The 22,466-nt window shown below is 38.9% G+C and overlaps 1 protein-coding gene across 4 annotated transcripts in view; it reads left to right on the top strand.

Annotated features, from left to right (window-relative positions):
- LOC124414408 (solute carrier family 12 member 4) overlaps positions 1–21,630 on the top strand; it is a 63,911-nt gene extending 42,281 nt beyond the window's left edge. For 3 of the 4 annotated variants that reach the window (XM_046895355.1, XM_046895360.1, XM_046895364.1), the window contains exons 2-13: positions 2,310–2,407; positions 9,973–10,236; positions 11,354–11,539; positions 12,179–12,414; positions 13,762–13,946; positions 14,198–14,359; positions 15,298–16,736; positions 17,432–17,539; positions 17,769–17,795; positions 18,980–19,320; positions 19,437–19,576; positions 19,670–21,630. In XM_046895355.1, the coding sequence (XP_046751311.1) occupies positions 2,310–2,407; positions 9,973–10,236; positions 11,354–11,539; positions 12,179–12,414; positions 13,762–13,946; positions 14,198–14,359; positions 15,298–16,736; positions 17,432–17,539; positions 17,769–17,795; positions 18,980–19,320; positions 19,437–19,576; positions 19,670–19,761 (3,278 nt within the window). In that variant the 3' untranslated portion in view covers positions 19,762–21,630. The remainder of the gene's footprint in view (positions 1–2,309; positions 2,408–9,972; positions 10,237–11,353; positions 11,540–12,178; positions 12,415–13,761; positions 13,947–14,197; positions 14,360–15,297; positions 16,737–17,431; positions 17,540–17,768; positions 17,796–18,979; positions 19,321–19,436; positions 19,577–19,669) is intronic. The other variant, XM_046895367.1, reaches the window with a different exon arrangement.
- Positions 21,631–22,466: the final 836 nt, after the last annotated feature.

Genomic DNA, 22,466 nt, shown 5'->3' with positions numbered 1-22,466 from the left:
TAAATATGCATAGTTTTTCGTAAAGAATTGTTAATTTTCGTTAAAAATTGTAGTAGCTTGTAGATTTTTTAATTTATTTTATGAGAAACTAAGAAACTAAGTAACAAAGTTTGTTTTTTTTTCACAAAATTGTACGCAATGTTCCAATTTTTTTTACAAATTCGTAGAAAATCGTAGGAATTATTTTCATCGAGTCATATCCCTTCGTTTTTCTACAACGCTTGTAATTTCCCGGTGATTAACAACGATTGCGAGGATAATAGATCTGCCCAAATTCCATTCCTGCCAAGTGATTTATCCATGCGGAAAAATTCCGAATACACACGAGACACGATATGTGAATAAATTTAAACGATGTCGAAATTCCGAATCCTCATTTGTGCTATTTTCCAATATATTGCTCTGCAATGTGCGTCATATATGTACATACATACATAATAATGATTTCCGATCCGCGCGCTTCGATTGTCTGTTAAAACCGAACACTTTCTATTTCAGTTAAAACGACACGAGATATAGAGGTTATAATTGCAATTTGGTCCTCGGTTTTATTTCAATTTTATCATCAAAGTTTTTCTGCTCCGCGAGGCAGGAAAAAATCAAGCAAAATATGTCCAACGGATCGGAAATGACGGTCGGCCGATTTTTACTGACTACACCTTGCGGCCAGGTCCGCGGAGATTCTGACGCGAAAAGATCGGCTCGCGGTTTTTACGCCTACGCGAACCAGAGGGACGTGGCTGTTATACCTGGAGGTTTTTCGCGGATTCGTAATTGCTTTTACTCCTGCTGTACAGGTCGACTTTTCAATGGTTATGATGTAGATTTAAGTCCGAAGTGTGTGCTGGAGGAGTTATCCTTATAGAATTTTAGACTCGGGAAAATACACACTGAGGAAAATAATTGGTAGATTGTGATTTCTTGATTCTATATGTACGAAGTAATTTGGCTTGAAAAAAATTTACTTGATCAATTCTATCGTTTAATCAAGAGTTTAAATTAATCAGTTAAACACTATATTTAATTTATTATTATTGATAAAACTTCATTTGCCAACTTTCAGAGTCAAGTGATATTAAATTATTTATTTCATAGAATCTAAGAATCTTATTGTAAGTTATTTGTCAAAGGTCCCTTTGAAATTGAGGTATGAAAAACAATTTGATACGATTTTATCGATATTCAGAAATCAAAATCAAATCTTAGTACGAATGATCTGAAATTTCTTTGACGCACAATATCCGCTTACCTGCATCAAGTCTGTCGCAGTACCTGCAACTTGCGATATATCTTATTGGCAATTGGCCTACCCGATACTCCACTGTTATAGGATTTAGGACAGATCACCTCTGCAGTCGTTCATGTAACCGCGATAAACTCACGAACGTGTGGTGTATTGTATCGTGAAGACTGCAGACGACTGCACATAACGAACGCGTTCTCAAACCTTCGATATTTCTCATTTCAGTGAACAGAAGTAGAACGATTCACCTTTCAACTCCACCAAAATCACGAATTTGTTACGCCGTTTGTTACACTGCTGGAATTACTCGTAACATCAATAACATCATCCATATTCGAACCACGAATTCCACCGATTGAACACTTTATTCACTTGTAACTCACGCTTCAGAGGATTAATTAATCCATGGATTATTCGTTTCGCCGTATAATGTGGGGTCGGATGATCCTGGATGCGTAACATTAGAAAATTCTGTTTCCAAAGACTTTCATTGTCAACCTAAGGAGATACTCGATAACCGCTTCATGGGGCAGGCTTGGCCAATGGCCAATGTGACCACTGATCGGTCTTGAATGGACATAACGTGATATGACTTGCCTTAAACGATGTCGAAGTGCCAGTTATTGCTTAACGGTTTATCAAAATCTTGATCGTTTTTCGGGTTATAATTCGACCGACACTGTTGTAAACTTGCAATTAGTATGCAAGTATTATAGATCCCTATACCGACATGTTACCGACATTGTCGATAAATGTCGGTATAGGGAGCTGTACGCAGAAACGACCTTTTATGCTTACTACTGCAATTCGATCATGATTTTTTTTGTAGTAATTCTTCGTCGAGAATAACCGATACGGGGTTGAACGAACTTTACCCCCGAGGAGTGATCTTGTACTTTTTGTAAATTATGACCTTAACCACTTAAGATTCTTGTATGTACAGTCGATATGATGCTGCGGATTAATCCTTGCCTCGAGCACCCTTCAATATAACCCGTCACAACACCCCGAATGATTGATGGTGTATTTTCGAACGATTGGTTATCAGATATTCTTCAAATTTCAGGTGACGGAGGTGGGGCGGCTGGTGACGGTGAACCATTCGTGGGTGGCAACAATGCCGAGAAGATGTCAGGATACGAGACGAACCTCTACCTCTACAGCGTGAGTCTTAACCCTTTGAAGGGTACATTTTTCCTTGCAGTTAAATTTCTTGATACTGGGTATAATTAAGGGTTATCGAGGTCACTGATTTCAAAAATTGGGTTCGATCTGAGAAATTTTTAAAATCCGACATGACGAATCTAATATGAACGACGACATCGGATTCATTTCTAGTGACTCCAAAAACTCAAGATTACCGAGTTCCAAAATTACAGTGTATCCAAAAAATTGAATATAAATCCTGAATAACCGATTCAAGAAAGATGTCTCGTGTATGAGATACACTATGCCACAAAGGGTTAAAGACGTAATTTATATACGTCGTTGTTATAGCTATATCCGTAATACCTGTCTGTACGCAATAGCGCTACGCCTGTAAGCCACCATCGCGTGAAATGTGCGTGCACGAAGAGCTGTATCACCTTGAATCGTCGTCGTTGTCATCGCCGCGCGTCCTTATCCCAACGACGACACCGTTGGGATAGTAATAAAAGGGGTGGAGGGGTGTAAAAGCGTGAGTATGGCAAGCGGGAGACTCGGTCGAGGTCGAGCCTCGTGTCGTGTCTTTACAAGGCGATGATTTAAGGGGATGTCGGAGGACCGAGTACCGACCGAGTAATCAGATCTTATTTTACACCTTTTATTCACTCCTGATCAATGAAAGCGTTTCGAAGCATTTTACCCGTGATTGTCATCGAAAAAATATTAACGGAATGTATAGTGTTAATATAATTGTTTTTCACTCGCTTCGTTGCGGTTCTCACACGTTATTTTATAAAAATAGTGGCAAAATACGATTTGCTGAACTTGTTGGTTAAAGTCGAGGGTCCGGCATCCTCTTAATGAAGGAACGTAGTCTTGTACGTAACTTTTGCCCTCTTCGTACCATCCCCACATCACTGTGCACGACCCTTTCCTAATTCCCTCTTCTAGTTTTCTAATTTACCTTCAACTCCCTCAGCACTAAACGTCCTGTGCTGAGGACCCGAGACTTTCGGTCTTTTAGCTTCCTGCTTTTCTACGATGGTACGCTGCTTTAATCACACCGAAAATCAACCATTCTCGAATGTTTTTGTCCGACGATATCTTGAGATCGAATCAACGGATCCTGGGAACTTTGGTCTCAATTGTCACAGTTGTTCCTAGCTTAAAACTGGTTAAATTTGCACCGAAATCTGACTAGTCGTCCCTAAGTTATTTATGAAAATTGACATTTTTTTCAAATGAAATTTGGTCCATCGGTTTAACTTAATTCTGAACTTTTCCCGAGAATGAAAATCCTTTTGGTTGAAAATTCTTACTTTGAAAAACAACGGAAATAACGGAAAGTCCTATAGAACTACTCCGTTCAAGCCAATCGATTCTTCTTACAGCTCTTGTTTTTACTGACAATCAAAAAACTTTGCGAAACTGTAGAAAGTCGTTTTTAAGAACAACAAGAATTTTGATAAGATTCGTACCCTTTTTTCCCTCCTCAATTCTCTATCTGTTCTTGGTCTTGTCTACGTACATGTACCTGCATAAAACATATAATATACGTGGTGGATGTGTATATACGTATGACGTACGTGATGCTGGATACACGGTTAGGTATCGAGCGAGATATCGGTTAACGGATCGCTCTCGACGCGGCTCTTCGAGCTGTGTGTTCTATCTCGTAGAATTCTTGTACACTTGGGAATGAGAGCAGAGCAGCACGGCAGAGACAGCATTATACTGCATCACCATCCTCCTCCTGCCACGATCCTGCAGGCTTTAGCCATCCTGCACGTTTTTCTTTGACTTTCATTTGAGTTCCCTTCACTTCTATTCCTCCTCCTCCTCTTCCTTCTTCTCCAACCTCGTCAAAAGTTGAAATTCCGCAATCAACATGTCGCATTTTTTTCACACTTGTGATCCATATTCGACCAGTAGCAGATACATGACATTATGTGAGCAAGGGATTCGTAAATCATCGTTATAATTTCCAAATCAGAGGAACAATTTCACTCGTCTCCCCCCCTCTGAAACCGGTGATGTTGTGCCCATAGATATAGGTTTATAATCCATTATTCACCGAGAATAGGTCATAATTGTAATTACCTAACGTGATCTGTAACCTGTTGACGTAGGTAATGCCTTGGATGTATGGCATTAACATTCTCGTCGGAGAAAAGACGAAGAAGAAGTTAATTGTTACGTGTGAAACGGGATAGTGCAATGAAGGTTAAATATGAGAATATAAACTTGAAGAGCAATAATTGTATGTGTAGAAAGAAAGAAGATTGAACATCGCAGGACATAAAGAGACAAAGAGATGTTTAAGGCGAAACTGATTAAATTCAGGTGTCGAAGGTGAACATCTCTGTCTCTCTCTTTCCCTCCCTCTCTCTATGTACCCACAATATGTATATCTTTGCCTGTTGAAATCCCTGGTTAAAATCCACAAAAATCTGGCTGGATCCGCTTAAATCCCACCACCGTTGAATAACGTCCTCACCGAGGTGTCGGCAAGCTTACTCGCCAGCATCCGCACCTACATGGGTATGTAATTTATGCATGTATTCCTCCACGCCTCGATAACCTGACAAAATCACCTCGCAGAATTCGCGCAGGTCGATAGAAATATAGGTAAAGGTACAAGAGGGAAGATTTAAGCGGTGCAAGGACGCGACCCATTTACAATTACAAGATGAATGTGTCTGCCGTATATGTAGAGTGTATACTAGGGTGACGCAAAAAAACCGACTATTTTTTTTTTTTTTTTTCAACTCTCTTGTGACAAAATGTTAGTTTTTGATGTTTTAAGAGCCCACTCCAAAGGACTGTTCGAAAAAAAATTTTTAAGTAGTCGCTCCACATTTTTTAAAACGTCAGCAATCGTCGAAAATCAATTTTTTTTTTTTTTTAATTTTTTTTCTCGTTACAGTATAATTTTATAGACAAAAAAAAAAAAATTAGTTTCCGAAAGTTTCAGTTCAAAGTTTGAATTTTGAAACGTCGCTCATAATTATTTTTCAATTTTTTGGTGCATTTCTTTAGATCTTTTCGAGCGACCTTTTAATATTCATATTAAAATTTCATAAATTTTTTTTCTTTAATTTAGTAAGAAAGAATCGATAACAATACAACCACGACATGAATTAAAAATCAAAAAAAAAATACTGAAAATGTAATTTTTTTAATTTAATTTTTTGACGATTTTTGACATTTAAAAAAATTTGGAGCGACCTCTTAAAATTTTTTTTTTTAGCTGTCCTTTGAAGTGGGTTCTTAAAACATAAAAAACTAACATTTTGTCACACGAGACTCAAAAAAAAAAAAAAACAGTCGGTTTTTTTGCGCCACCCTAGTGTATACCCATACGTACGTAGGTGTGGATGCGATATATTATACACATTATATAACCATCAGCATTGTGTTCTGTTATAGCTTCTGATATTGCCCTGGCGTTATAGCCATGGATGTATATTATTATATATATATACGTGGTCGATTCGGGGTGTTATACCTTATATTGTACTTCGGATCTTCTGATCCTTGTTCGCCATATACCCGTATACCGTATACATAGTGACAAAAGAGATTTTTGCCTTTATCGGATGTGAATTTTAATGCTTGAGGGACATGTGCAGATCGGACGGATAATACGGGTCTACAAAAGAATTCATTTTTTTTTCTTTGGAGATTCTATTGGAGTTATTAAATTCCGATTTTATACATCGAATAATAACCATCAACCTTTGTTTATTACTTATAAAGTTTATTTTTCTTCTTTTCATGTTGATGAATAAGTCTTGAAGCTTTTAGTTGATAGCTAGTATGGATGCCTGTTTAGAAGAAAAAGGAAAACGTTTTTACTATGATTGTGATGTACTTTATTGTTATTCATGTTACCAGGGGCAGTCTAATGGGGGCATGATGAGAGATTACGTTTGGGGTTTGATATGAGAAATTTCTTACGAAAATAGAAAAAGTACGATAAACGTTCATTTATTTAAACTTTGCTTGACAATTCTATTATATTTGTACTTTACTATTAATTATTATTTTTTAATAAAAGTAATTTAATTCAGTTTTTCTTAGTTGATATTTACAATAATTCTTTGAGAAAATGGGTAATTTTTCGTAAATTTCGAAATATCGTCGTTCTGATTTCCACAACAACAAACTTTATTTAATAAAACTATTGTTTCAATTATGAGCTACGTAGTGGAAATAAAAATTTGACATCTGGAACCCAGACTGAAAATTTGTGTCAACCGATGTAATAATATATTGGAAAAGGAATGCAGGGAATCAGGAATGATGGAAACATGAAAGTATAAAAGTACAAGGATCGCAGATTTGATTAGGCGCGAGAAAAGAAGAGTAGGAAAAGTCATTGACGGACATTTTTTCTTTACTTGCCTTTCAGGCGAGACGAATTCGATTCGATTGAACCATGATCGACGTTGTTGACTTGTCCAACTATCGCTCGTTGACTAGACAATTGTCTCGTACAGGTCAAATAATGCTTCGCAGTTAGCATTCGCGGTTTGGTATATAGAAGATTCGCACATTGCATGGTACTGGCACGTATAGCAAATTATTGTTTAAGGAGGTTGGTAAGGCGAGGAAATCAATACTCTTTGTCCACTTGATTACGAGGCATAGTCTCACGTCTAGTGTTTATAGAATTTTCATAATCGTAAGGTTATACCATGATTTTCTGCTCCAATATTTAAGAAGAAAACAAGTATTTACTCAAGTTACGAACGAAGGCTTACAGATATTAATTTTCATTTCACACTACTTTGGTCAAATGGTCATAAAATTAAGAGACTTATTCGATTCCATTTGAAGATGACTTATTTTGGCGGGGAAACTATATTTTTTTCATAATGTAAGTAATATTCGAAGGGTGAATTCTGCTTATGAGAATTTCATACTATAGCTGCGGGAATGGATAATTCCGATATTATTTTGCTTGTCATCTTGTTTGGCATAGAATATCGTTCGATAACTGTTGAACGCAGCGATCAAAACGTTCGCAAATCTCCGAACTGTAAACACTGAAAGCGTGTCAACGGAAGCAAATTCAATTTCATGCCAGAATGATTTGTCGGTTTGTATATTATATCCATAAAACGCATGCTTCACAATTTCAGACGAACTTTTAGTTCACCTGGGATATATCGTTGAGGAATACTATTTTAAACCTTATAGAGAATTATGATGCTGTTTCAAAACACAGTTTCAAAATTGTGAGCAAATAAGATTGTGATTTAGTTTACCATCGACGATGGCAGCTGCTGGATGGTTCTGGGAGTTGAGCAGAAACTACTTTGCAACTTGGTCTTGATGATAAGTGCATCGTAAAACTTGACTCGAACTCGAAGTCCTACCTAGGCACGTATGAATCCTTTGTAGGAGTAACAGGTAGCTAACAAATAACTCTGCATAAGTTTAAGAAAGTTATTAGCAGGCGGCAGGCAGCAAAGCAGCCACCGTAACCCGGCACGGCCGAGGAGTTGTTCAATTTGATAAAAGAAAATAACTTCCAAGTTCTCGAACACTCGCTGATGAAAATGACTTCTTCTCACGTAGACATAGACTTTCGTAATTATACGAGAATCGCGCTCGAAGTTTACCTCGAGAATCGTAAATTTCTACGGACGGCGGTTTGAATACCCGGTTGTATTAGGAGAACGAGGGTTGAAACACAGGAACGAGGGGTGCGAAGATAACTGATCCAGCAGTGCTTCTCGCGTAACACGCTTATTTCGCAAATTAGACAGTAACTCCGGCAAAACATTTCTCTCGAACAACTTTTTATGCCGTACCTACGAATTTCACCCTGGCTTCGAATTTGGCGGAACCAGAGAAAACTCTACTTACAAAATATTATACACCCTTCAAAGTTAACTTTCATGTCGAGTTTCGGTTGGTTTGAATACGAGCAAGTTTTCGAATTGCCTAAATCAACTCATTCCTCTCTTCAAAAAGTGAAAACTGACGCCATGTGTGTCTCTTGCTTCGCACCCCAACTGTAATTCGATGTTGACGAGCATCGACCAAGTAAGCAAATCGTACTTCACACTCCTCTCTCAACCCAACGATGGAATCCTTTCGAACTTGGGTAAATGATGTTACGAAAAGTTCGGAAAAATCTACGGAAATACCGTGCAAAAGTATAAATACGTTTCGAGATTACGGCATGGCAAACAATTGATAGTTAAACCCAACATCTTTTGCATCTCCTCTGAAATTTTTCAAATCCTTCTCAGTATAACAGACAAAACCATATATAATTATCAGGAATAAATGAACCTGAGGTGACGTTATCGCTAAGAAGATGAAGAAAAACAAAAACTTGTGGTGGTAAAACAATTAATCCAAGCTCCAACATCCCTTAGTCCCAATGAGAGATACTTGACGTCCTTCTTGAGACCATTTTGAACAAATCTCGAGGCACGGTACGCGCCTTGGATTCGGGAGACTCTTCGCCACTAATTATATTGGAACGTTGGCTCTCTTTTATCGCGAATAAATGTCTTTATGTACGTAGCATGGCGGCGTGCTCGGAAAGCGCGAAACCGTTAATGACGTGGTGTATATTTCGCCTTTTCTTTTCGTCGACGTCGTTGGTCGCGGCTCTCTTTTAGATGGATACAGGATACATTTATGTTCGGATTGCTTACACAAGATACAAATTTATATCTCGGTTACTCGAGTGGTGTTCTCTCTGCAGCGCACCCCACGTCTCCGCTTCAACCCCTAAAGTGAAAGCCTCGCCTTGGTTTATGGATCCTCCTCACCGTATTACCTCCGCTAAATCAGTGCCGCTGTGGCGACAGGTTTCCATCCGTGAAATTCACCCCAGGAACTAATCTCGCCGCCCTCTGTGCGTCTTCGCCACGGTGGATTGGCTCCAGGTCTCAGACGAATGGAGTCTTCACGCCTTGCTACTTAGTTGTATCGTCACTTCGTCGTCATTTTGTCTAGAAACATCGGAACAGAATTGATTACAACTTTTCAGCCTTTCGGTGGTTGAAGAATCCAATCATCATTATACTAACCACGTTTCTCTTCTTTTACAAACTGCGCCATCTTGAGATCCCCGAAAATAGTTCTCTTCAACTCCTGCCTACAGTGACTTTTATTTTTCTAAAAAACTGTCGCATTTTTAACCCTCCAAGGCGGTTCGAGGTAACGATCTCAAATCATGAGGGTCTGGCTTGTGAAAAATTTAACCAAGGATTTTTTTGTTTCGTTTTTTTTTCTTGCTCGTTACGGTCTCTCCGACTTGCTGCACAGTGATAAGGCTCGGCCCAACTGCTCGAGGAGGAAAATTGACTCGGTTAAAGTGAACGAATTTCTTTTTTGCTCACGGTAAGGGTCGACGTTTTTCCTCCCATGATATAACCCAACGAATAATCGGCTTCGCGTCATCGCTGAATATTCCTGGACGCATTCGTCGTTAGAAAAATATAAGCGATTCCCATTTGAGGAGTTGATCCTCTAGTTCTAAGCGCCAAGCGAAGCCTTTCGAATCAATCGTTTTCGACAAGTAAGTAATTCATATGCCAACACGCTGTTTTCAGGAGGAAATGGAGGATCGGCCTCGGATCTCAACCCTCCTCAACAGTCTTGCCAACTACAGCAACACGATACCAGCGGCGACGGACCCTGACAGCAAATCGGCACAGGCCGCTGGTGGTGGGGCCCGAATGGGGACGTTGATCGGGGTCTTTCTGCCCTGCATCCAGAACATCTTTGGCGTCATACTCTTCATTAGATTGACATGGGTCGTTGGTACCGCTGGGGCAATTCAAGGCTTCCTCATAGTGCTCTGCTGCTGCTGTGTCGTGAGTATAATACAACAACTTACCAAATGTTTTCATACAATCGTGGGATTGGATTTGGACCAGGTTTTATGTGTACGTATACAAAGTGGAGAGGTCGCGAGAGAGTGGACCATCTATAATGTAAACCATTGAAACCGAATTCGGTGAAAGCCGATGGCATCGATTGGGCCGGAAATAAAAGATTGATCAGTGAAGTGTGAGGCTGGCTGATTGGACGAAGGTCAACCAAGCCACCGCGACATTGTCACTCACTCTTGAAGATCTGTCAGGTGGACAGTCCGGTAAAAACAATGTCGAGATGATAGAATTACGAAATACAGATTTAAGAATGAATGCAGCTCAGGTTAATACAATCGAGTTACCATGAATTAGATCACCAAAACAATACCTCTTATCTTTCATGCATGTCGGTAATTTTTTACCGACATTACACGCATACATTACCGGCATGCGCGTAATGTCGGTAACAAATGTCGCCAAAATGAGATTTCGGTGTTCTGCGCAATCGAAAACCAGATCAGTTGCCATTTCGTCATTTCACCATCAAATCACATGGGACTGGGCTCAAAATGTGTGTTTCATCACCGCCGAGTGGCATCATACCGGATAGTTCGATCCATTCAGTGCAACTGTCAAAATTTGGCCAATTTCTGTGGGTGGTAACCAATCTGTAAATTTTTTTTCCAAATTTTGAAAAAGTAAAAAGACGCTCCACTTTTTGCCAACATAAGACATTAATTGGCCAAGTTTCACTCTGATCGCTTGAGCGGTACAGGAGTTTTGCATCCCCGCGTTTTCGAGGTGTACAACGCTTCTTTATAAGCACCTTAAAAATGAATGCAATTCAGGTTAATACAATCAGGTTACCATGAATTAGATCACCAAAATAATGTCTCTTAATATACTTACTTTCGATTTTCATTGTTTTCTGATAAAACTAATGTCAGAATCTAATCTACAGTTGTTGAATAGAAACCTTTGGTTCTTAATTTTTTTCCTTTTTAATCTTTGCGACTGGACTGAACACCTGATCCATTCATAATTATCGGCCAATCTATCACACCCTTTTATTAAAACCTTCTTTTCCTAAACAACGACTGAATGCTTCTTCTCGTAGACGATGTTGACGGCAATCAGCATGAGCGCCATCGCCACCAACGGCGTGGTTCCAGCCGGCGGGTCTTACTTCATGATATCACGAAGTTTAGGCCCCGAATTCGGAGGTGCGGTCGGCATGCTTTTTTACATGGGGACCACCCTCGCAGCGGCCATGTACATCATTGGTGCTGTTGAAATCGTCTTGGTAAGCGTGTCGTCGCATTTATAAAACATATCGGGCAGCATTATAAATTTACACTGGTGTAAAAAATAATCGCTTAACTCTCTGCGATAATGCGTAAGAAATTAAGCATGTATAGTACAGACCTATAGTACAACGGAACATCGGTGCCAAGCGGAACTAGAACCGTAAAAAATTTTTATCTGGAACGGCAAAGTGTCCCTAATTAGCTAATTAATCCACGATTTGATTATATGGGCACGTGATTCTTTTACTCGAGTTATAATGTGGAAAATTTAATCATTCCTGTCACACCGAGATACGTGCAAGTGTGTATAACATATGATTGCAACGATAATCTAAGCTTGCGGTTTAATAACCAACAATATATGGTCCCATATGAAGGATTAAAAGATTCAGAAACATTCGGCGAACTGAGCACTTTCTCACGCTTCTTAAGTGGAATTGACACACATTTGACGGATTGACATTGACGGAAAATTACGCTTCTTACTTTCTGACATGGTGTGTTTTTTTTTTTTTTTTTTTTTTTTTCAACGTCTCATCTATTCGCGAATTAACGTCTTGAATTTCGCATAAATTAAGAAGAAAATTAAACAAAAAAATACGAAACGCTTGAATCCAATAAATGTGGTATTCCAGACGTACATGGCACCGGGGATGAGCATATTCGGCGATTTTACGAAAGACGCCAGTATAATGTACAACAATTTTCGAGTCTATGGTACTGGGCTGCTGATGGTGATGGGAACGATAGTGTTTATCGGTGTTAAATTCGTCAACAAATTTGCCACGATCGCCCTAGCCTGTGTAATATTCTCGATAATCGCCGTCTACGTTGGTCTATTTTACAACTTCAACGGAAGCGAAGCTCTCAAGTAAGTTCCTCACTCCAAGATTTAAGCTTTAAGCATGAATGATGTGGGTACTCGTGCCTCTTATATTCAGGCATAATATCCTGTCGTTGATCCTTTCCGTCACGCAAATTGTACGTATCATCGTGTGCGTTTAGTTACTTTTTCATCGTTTTTTTTTTTCAAGTTTGTTAATTCGCAGTCATACAAAGTACCTATAAGATTAAAAAAATTGATGAATTTATGACATCGTGTAAAAATGAATCATTCATATTTGAACATCGATTTTTCATTAAAGTCCCGTAAATCAGATGAATTTATTATCTCAACATCTTCGAGTTGCTTATACCTATGTGTTGTGGTACAAAAGAGCAGAATTGCAGGGGAAAAAACTCACCCGTCCACCCATTCAATCCACCGAACCGATATAACCGGATGGAGAACGTCAATAATTGAGCTCCCTTGGAATTATTTAATTTTCTCCGTTCTCTCGGACCTTCCTCAATTTATTCCATTTCTTGTGGCCAATCGGTTTTGGTCCGATAAATCTCTTCCCCAATGAACCCAACTGTTCTATTCCGACCTTTCGTTCAATAATTCTCGCGAAGGTGTTGAACAACCTTCAAATACCTACGCAGTTTCACTCGATTTTCCTACACGCGTTGTTTTCCTCTTTGTCAATAAATCTGCGCTACGCAATTTTTGCTTTTCTACCTCGTAAGGGAGGAAAGAGAAGAGAAATAGACAGACGATTAAGGCGTTTGAAGGCAGTGAGATAGTAAGAGGCGCTCGGTATATGTATATGTATACATGTATATGTATACATATACATATATGTATGTATACCTATATAACAAAGGCCAATAAATTCTGGATGAAGCGGTTTTTCCCGGACGGCGGCATGCCTGAAAGGCTTAGAGCCCGAATTCATCGAGCGAAGGCTTAACTAGCAAAAAGCTGGCAGACTCAATGCGCGAAATCGGTTTTCGACCCCATTCAACCTTTTTACTATTAGGCGCCGCGGTCATCAAAGACTGGGAAAAAGCCGCGGCCTTTGGGCTCGGGAAATTCATCAATCCTTGTTGTATGCTAAAACGGATATTCGTTGGGTGCGAAAGCATAGTGTCCAGTGGTGTCCTGGAAATACCCTTGAATTTTACATCTGTCCTGGAAAAATATTCCATTTTTAATATTTACTGCAAATGATATATTTATTTTACCTGAATGTACTTGAACTTGTCACGGAATTTTTACTGGGCACCATGGAAAGCTCGACGCTTCGATATATCTCGAAGTTTCCGTAACCGTGACGCGTGCACAAAAAAATCCTGAAATCCTTTGTGTGCGCACCTCTCTTCTGTATCATTACAGGATGTGCGTTCTCGGCAAACGGTTGTTGAAAGACCTGAAGAACGTCACGGGAGGCTGCAAGACTGGACCAGACGGAGAGCTGGATAGTATTTTCTGCAAAAATTCCACCTGCGACCAGTATTACAAAGATCACAAGCCCGAAGTAAGGAACGGAGTCCGAGGATTGGCCAGTGGAGTTTTCATGGGTATGAATACTGCCCGCTCTCTCTCTCTCTCTCTCTCTTTCTCTCTATAAATAAAAAATATTACAATAATTAGTTGCAACCTTTAAATATTTTCCTATTTCCTCCAGGTTTTTATATTAATTAGTTATGGAGCTAATATAGTAAAGTTAAAGCAATTAGTGTAGTTCCCATAGAGCGGTGCAATTTACCTGGATTTGTTTGTTTGCAATTACATGGATGGTAAAAGCTGACAGTTTGAAAATGTTTTTCAGAGAATCTATGGGGCAGTTTTCTGGAAGAAGGCCAATTTCTTGCCTACGATAACGAGCCGGAACACGTCAACACCCTGGGTGGTCCAAGCTATAATCAAATTCAGGCCGACCTCACGACGACCTTCACTATTCTAATTGGAATTTTCTTCCCCTCGGTAACAGGTAAAAATTATCCACACCTTGTTTCGTATGATGTTGATTAAAACTCGATTTCTATTACAAAGATCAAGAAAGGTAGCTGGTTTGTTATTCATTTATCTTTTGACGCTCTTTTCGCTGAGTTTGGATTAGTTTTTTCACGGTTCGTACAAAATAGCCTGCACTTCGCCAACTAGAGCAGACCAATTTAATTTTAACAAGAACGTGTCGAGCAGGCTGACGTAACGAACGTTTCCATTAAAAATTATTCTCTTATTCGTAGATGCTGCGTCATAGTTACTTGTTGTGCATTTCATTTTTCCACATAAATATCTCAAGCAGCGTTTATTACCTTTCGCGAAGTGCATGGAAATTGAATTCGGAAACGATTAAGTGCTCTAACTGTTAATTAGAAACTCTACATAATTACTTAAAAACTCCTTCTGACTATCGATTTTGCGAAAAAAAAACAATCTTTTTTGGCCTCAAAAATCGTAGAAACACTAATACTAACCACCGTTGGTTTTCGGTTTCAAAATGTTTACGGATTTTGAAAACAGCCAATCAATCAAATTCATACGCTATAGCGACGTAATTTTGCGAGACAAAACGATTGCGAATAGTCCCGAGTAGATACGACAACGACTCCGAAAAGTACGATCGAAAAACCAAAAGACTCCTCGTTCTGTTACACGTAAAATATATAACGTTTGTGAAAAATGCTGAAGAAACGAGAGACGAAGAATTGGGGCACAGACAAGCCTCGTACAAAGAACTAGTAATCCCTAATTATAGCAGCTATAAAAAGCACCTGATTTCTGATAGTTTTCGTTCTAAAGCCAATCAGAACTTAATTCGGTTATCGATTCTAAACCTCTGTTCATCGATGCTTCCATTACAACACGTTACTTATTGCTAGACTGCCCACACGATATATTCTTAAAATTGTTTACTCTCCGCAGGTATCATGGCCGGATCTAACCGATCGGGAGATCTGGCGGACGCTCAGAAGTCGATACCGATTGGAACGATATGCGCGATTTTAACAACCTCGACGGTCTACCTTTCGACCGTCCTTCTGTTCGCGGGTACAGTGGACAACCTCCTGCTGCGCGACAAGTTCGGTCAGAGTATCGGGGGTCGTCTGGTAGTGGCGAACATCGCCTGGCCGAACGAGTGGGTGATACTGGTCGGCTCGTTCCTCTCGACTCTAGGAGCCGGTCTCCAGTCGCTAACCGGGGCGCCTCGACTCCTCCAGGCCATCGCCCGGGACGGGATAATCCCATTCCTGTCACCGTTCGCTGCCAGCTCAAGCAGAGGCGAACCGACGAGGGCGTTGCTGCTGACAGTGGTGATATGCCAGTGCGGAATCCTCCTGGGCAACGTCGACTACCTGGCCCCCCTCCTCTCGATGTTCTTCCTCATGTGCTACGGGTTTGTCAACCTTGCCTGCGCCCTCCAGACCCTTCTTCGAACACCGAACTGGCGGCCAAGGTTCAAGTACTATCACTGGAGCCTCTCCTTCCTCGGGCTGTCACTCTGCATAGCGATTATGTTCATGACCAGCTGGTACTACGCTCTACTGGCCATGGGGATGGCTGGACTCATCTACAAGTACATCGAGTACCGCGGTGCCGAGAAGGAATGGGGTGATGGGATTCGGGGTCTCGCTTTGTCAGCTGCCAGGTACTCGCTTCTAAGGCTCGAGGAAGGCCCGCCACACACGAAGAACTGGCGACCGCAGATTCTGATCCTCGCGAAGCTTACCGACGACCTGGTACCCAAGTATAGAAAGCTCTTCGCCTTCGCCAGTCAGCTCAAGGCCGGCAAGGGGCTGGCGATTTGCGTCAGCTGCATCGGCGGCGATTATGCGAGGTCATCGGGCGAAGCAATGGCCGCAAAACAGAGCCTCAGGAAGACCATGGACGAGGAGAAGGTCAAGGGGTTCGTCGACGTCCTCGTCGCACGCAGCGTCGTCGACGGGCTTAGCTGCCTCATTCAGACCACCGGACTCGGCGGCATGAAACCCAACACCGTCATCCTCGGCTGGCCATACGGCTGGAGACAGTCGGAGGACGAGAAGACTTGGAAGGTCTTTTTGCAGACCTTGCGCAGCGTCACTGCTGCTCGTATGGCGCTTCTCGTTCCCAAGGGGATAAACTTCTTCCCTGACTCGACGGAAAAGGTCGTCGGGAACATCGATGTCTGGTGGATCGTTCATGACGGTGGTCTGCTTATGCTGCTTCCATTCCTCCTAAAACAACATCGTACTTGGAAAAATTGCAAGATGAGGATCTTCACCGTTGCACAGATGGAGGACAATTCTATACAGATGAAAAAGGATCTTAAGATGTTCTTGTATCATTTGAGAATCGAGGCTGAGGTCGAAGTTGTCGAAATGGTACGTTGTATGGGTATAGAAGTGATGATATCTTTATTCTGTTTCCATTGCTCCATTTTCACTCTCATTCGACACGTGTTTCGTCACTTCCTTTATTTGTCCAGAAGAACTTCGCCTTTCCTAATGTCAAATTTGAAATCCAAATAAGTAATCCTGCGATACTTTGAACTTGTTAGTATTTAACGTTTCAAATAGCGCGACGCTCTAAGGGGTATACATCCATGTAAACGTAATTTATATACCGTATATAGGTATGTATAAATCAACGCGGTTGGTTTGGGGTCATCATTTATCTGGCTTCACTGTCGAAAGCACCTGTCAAGTTACGTTAGTCGAACCGCGGATCCATTAGGAAATTTTTTCACCAATCAAGTACAATTTTCATTCATGTCTGAATTTTCGAACGAACAAGATTAGCTGTAATTTATCGAAATCAAATGTACGTTAAAAGTTATGAAAGTGTCAGAATATAGTGCGATGTCTAAAAAATTTGCTGATAATTGAGATTTTTCCGTACAAATCCATTGGTTCTTCTTTTATTCTTGTTGCGGTGACATTGTTTTGATCTAATTAAACTTCATTACCCCGGTTGCATAATAAACTTGAATTCAATTTTGAATCCGTAATACTTTGAGTGAGAGATCGTTTTGAATGGACTGCGCATCTGATACACCCTCAAACATTTTTAATTCCAGATGGACTCCGATATTTCCGCTTATACCTACGAGCGTACACTGATGATGGAACAAAGGTACCAAATGCTGCGAGAACTTCGTCTGAACAAAAAGGAGTCCTTGGGAGTCGTAAGTATCCGACTGATGAGAATAGTAATTAAATTCAAAATACAGATATATTTTGGTGAAAATATTTGAATCAATAAGTTATTATAGATTAAGATACACGCATGTGCAATATTCCTCTGAAATTGTACCATGCATGCACAATAGATTATCCAATATTTGTAAAAAGATGATTAGACAGAGATACTGATTCGAATATCTCTGTTTGTTGCGCGCCCGTGACGGATATAAGGGCCAGACATTGGTGGACTTCAACGAGGTACTTACTGAGGAAAATTTACCTCTGGTTTGTCAGATACCCCGAAATTTCCTAATGCTCACACGGACTGTCTCCTCTATCATCATATGTCCACTGCTCAATACTACAGTCATGACATATCATATGATATTTGATTTTTCATAATTAGCATTTTTATTGACTCTCTTATAATTTGCTTCACTTCAGTGAAATTATAATTTACAAAAAAAAACTGTGAAACAAAAAAGAAATCGAACAGCAGATATTCCAGATTCGAAAATTCCTGCACGTTTGTCGGGCATTACAAAGTCTGTGAATCCCTTGACTTTACACTCACTGGTAATTATCCGCTGATTTCGATTTCGGTGGAAACAAACTCCATATCATTCTCACCTCCAATTTTAGCTTGGTTGGCACGTTCGTTAGGAACGATTAATTTCTTAATATTCAAAAACGCAATACGAAACCGCAAGCGACGGAATCTGACGCAAACGAAATTTCCTCAAACTTCAATTATGATTATATGTTGAGGAATTTTCCAGCAATTTTACTAAACAACTGTTTTTCAAGACTTGGAGGAATTTTGTGTGCAATAATTTCTATGAGTGATCAATCGTGCAAATATGCCGAGCGTAATTTGTAATCTGAACAGATTTTTCACCAACGACTATTACCGTAATACAGACTTTCAATTGTATCAGAATTACTAACACTTAATTGAATACTTAAGGGAATAGATCTGCACCATACTGTTTTCATCTTCTGTATCTAGCAGCGAGGCCACAGAGCTCTTATGTTCACTTTGAATGGGTTACACTTTGCCTGGAACATAAGAATTATTAGCAAAGTAATACCAATCATCAGATTTCATATAAGATTCTTAGCACATTCACGATCTTGACTAATTGGATGTAACCCAAAGTAAAAAGTGAAGTGCCCTGTGACGCTACTGCTTCATCTATTCCCTTATCGTCTCCTTGGTTCTTATACTGTTGTGACTCTCTGGTGTTTCAAATGTGTTGCGTAAAAAATACTTATAATTACTCAAACACACATCTCTGTTTCCAGTCTAGCAATAATTCATCCGTTTTGCTTTCAAACTGCAATTTAATCATTTAGCAATAATAATTTGAGCTTCTTTAATCCTTAAAAAGAATCGGAGCAAGGCGTGTCAAAAAAAGCTAACCGATTTGTGCATGATTTAGGTACAAGCAATTGTTGACCACCACCACAATGTCGACGTCAAAACGGCTACAAAGGTCAGGTTCCAAGAGCCGACAAACCAGCCAGCCAATAAAGCCAATGGTCTCGATGAGGCTCAGGAAAAATTGGTACAGGAAACTGAACTGAATACAAAGGAACTAGAAGCCGGTGATTCAGGAGAAAAGGATGAAGATGTGAAGGAAAGCTCAGAGGAAACGGCTCACCTTGTCGGGGGATCTCCCAAGGAAGATAACAGAGAAAACAACGCTAAAGAGGCAAAGGAATGCGAAGCTGACACCAAGACAGCGAATCCAGACCCCACAGAACCTGAACAATACGTTCCGTAAGTACCAATTTTACTGTATAATTAATGGATAAAAATATTGACCAGATTACTTTGCCACGATTTAAAAATCGTTGAGATAATATGAACAAAAACATGGAACTAAAATGCTTCAGAGATGAGGGCAATGTGAGACGAATGCACACTTCTGTGAAGCTGAACGAAGTGATCGTCAATAAGAGTCACGACGCTCAGTTAGTGATCTTGAATCTGCCTGGTCCACCAAGGGACACGAGGATGGAGAGAGAGTCGAACTGTATCCTTAAATATACTGTGTTTAACAAACCGACGTCTGTTATCTTTCGAAATTTAATGGCTTCCTTAACTTTAAACTCCTGATGAAAACTAGATATGGAGTTCCTCGAAGTATTAACAGAAGGTCTTGAGAGAGTATTGATGGTGCGAGGTGGGGGCCGAGAAGTGATCACCATATACTCGTGAACAGAATTGGAGAAGTGGACCAGATATACAATAAAGTCTTCACCAATATCAGCTCTGAGAAAGTTTGTTCTTCAAACCGTACTTACAATGATACTACTCGTACTTGTACCGATGTCGTCACGCGTAGCGTCACACTATGAATTAATTATGTACTATACGATTAGTTCGTATTGTTTTTATATTGTTTATTTCTTTATGAGATTATTTCTCACGATTGCAGTAGAAGTTATTAAAGTAGTAGTATGTTAACTCCGTCAAATTATACGAAGTTATATATACAATAGACAATCTAGTTAAAAAGAGGACTATTAATTTACGTCGCATTTTGTAATAGCGTCAATTTACTACTGTGCAAGTTTTGGCTGTAACGCAGCTGGTCGCCCGCTGCTAATACATGCTCCGAACTAAGCAGTAGTTAGATTTTAAACTTCGACTCGTTTCGAGTACATTGTATATGCTCGCGCTAAAACGAAAATCAAAATTGTTCGGAGGCCAGGGTCGAAGCATTTGTAAAACCAGCCACGATGTATGTATACATGGCAAACACGTGATACATATAATGTATTATAAATATGTATATGCGCATCAGACTTCGAAATGCTTCGGAATTAGCCAAAGACATGAACAAGAGAGGCTCACTTTTCTACATGCGTTGTCGTTAGAATGGTAAAACACTATATTATTACGATACGTGTAGTTAGACTTCTACTGCTTGTAAATGGTGTCTAGGATCTAGTCTCTACAATCTACAAAGTCTAGGAGAGTATTAGGAATATGTCTCATCGCCATGCCATCTAGTGGACGTTCAAATATGCTTTATGAACGATAATAGATACTTGATAGCATTGAAATTTTATTTACAATGTCGTTAAGATTTTCAAGACAACTGAATTATTTTATTTTTCCGTTTATTATCAATCACTCTTATCTATCAAATTTTATATTTAAATCCACGAACTCATTTTCATCCTATTGTTTCACTCGCTGTATTATACTACCGTGAACTTTACCAGTCATAATACTTTAACAATAACGTTGACTAACTAATAATCAAATCTCGTCTATAAATTACAGTTAACTACTTGTATCCATTGCGTAAAAATGAAACCTTTTCTAAAATCCGATTTGGAAAAGCCATAGCAACGTCCATCGTATGTCAGATTGCAAAATCAGTCAAATGAGACGTGTTCACGCAGATAAGGAATTTGAATTTTATCGTCAACACGAGTAGAGGACATTAAAGAAAAAAAGATTAATTCAATTCGGTGTCGTTTGCATGCCATCATAATGTTATAGTATATGATTATAATAACAATGTTACACGAATATTCGTACGCAGCGTACATCGGCGCTCGATTATTATTGTCTCGCGTTGTCATTAGTTTCAATGTGAAGCGAATCTGATGTAGTAATGAAACTCAGTCGCAGGATTTCTTATAATAGTTACCTATGAAAAAGACAATTGTTATGGATCACGTAATTATATGATTATTAGCACATCGGGATCTACTCGAAATATATATATATATTATATATATATAACGGTTTCTGCGGTCAAGCAAAATTTCTAATATAACGTGGTAAAAATATAGTTTATACATATAAAAATTATTATATATTATTTTAATCGCAAGCCCCAACCAGGTTTGATAATAGCCAATCGGCCAAGAGAAATTCTAATTCAAGTTTAAATTACTCAATAAGTATATAAATAAATATATTTCAGAAGTATAAGACATACGTACTGTAAACGAAATCTTGTCGATGTAAAGTGTACGGACTTTTCAGCAATAGTATAGCTAGGAACACGAAAAAAAAAAAACTTACTGCGATAAGAAACTTAAATCCGAATAAAATATGAGTATAATATACTAATAAACGTTACAATATAAGTGAAATTATGTATGTGTATTTATATATATGTATGTATATATAAATATATATATAAACATAAATATGAACATATACATAAATAATATGCTAAGTAATATATAGTAACGATCGTGAATAATTCTTACACACGTTGAAAATCAAACCGCTTAAAATTATATTCTAATGCAGTCCTGATCACTCCAGTCTTATGTGATATTTCAAGTCATATTTCTTTATTGTTTACGCATAGTTGAAGAAGAGATAAAATCTTGAATAGTAGTCACTCCACCATTTTTAATTTTTTTATCAGACTTATCTATCCGCAAGAAAACGAATCTCACCCACATCATTTACATTACCTTGCCAATAACTCAATGTCACATATTGCGATTGAATCATTACCAGTCAATGAAAGTGGTTTTTATACTTGTCAAATTATTGTTATTATTATCATTATTGTTGTTGTTGTTATTATTATTATTATTATTATTATTATTATTACTATTATTATGTTATCGTTGATTATTCCGTGTTTAATTTTTTACTCTATGTTACAAAAAATCATGACAGAATATTTTGCAGTTTTTCTAATTAAACACGTGGATTCAATACGATAAAGTGATTATGAAGCTGTATATGTTATATATATAAATGAAGAAATTATATTGAATTTTCATGTATTAACGAAGATGAAATTAATATTATATTTTATATAATTTATCGTTTTAAATGCGTTAACGATTACATCAGCTGCTATTGATTATGAATGTATTTTATATAAGTATGTGCCTATATAATAGGCATTGCAGCGTTATATAGTTTATTATTATACA

This window comes from Diprion similis, chromosome 2 (assembly GCF_021155765.1).
Source record: "Diprion similis isolate iyDipSimi1 chromosome 2, iyDipSimi1.1, whole genome shotgun sequence".
In the NCBI taxonomy this organism is placed as follows: domain Eukaryota; kingdom Metazoa; phylum Arthropoda; class Insecta; order Hymenoptera; family Diprionidae; genus Diprion; species Diprion similis.
This window is presented reverse-complemented; position numbering and strand designations above follow the sequence as displayed.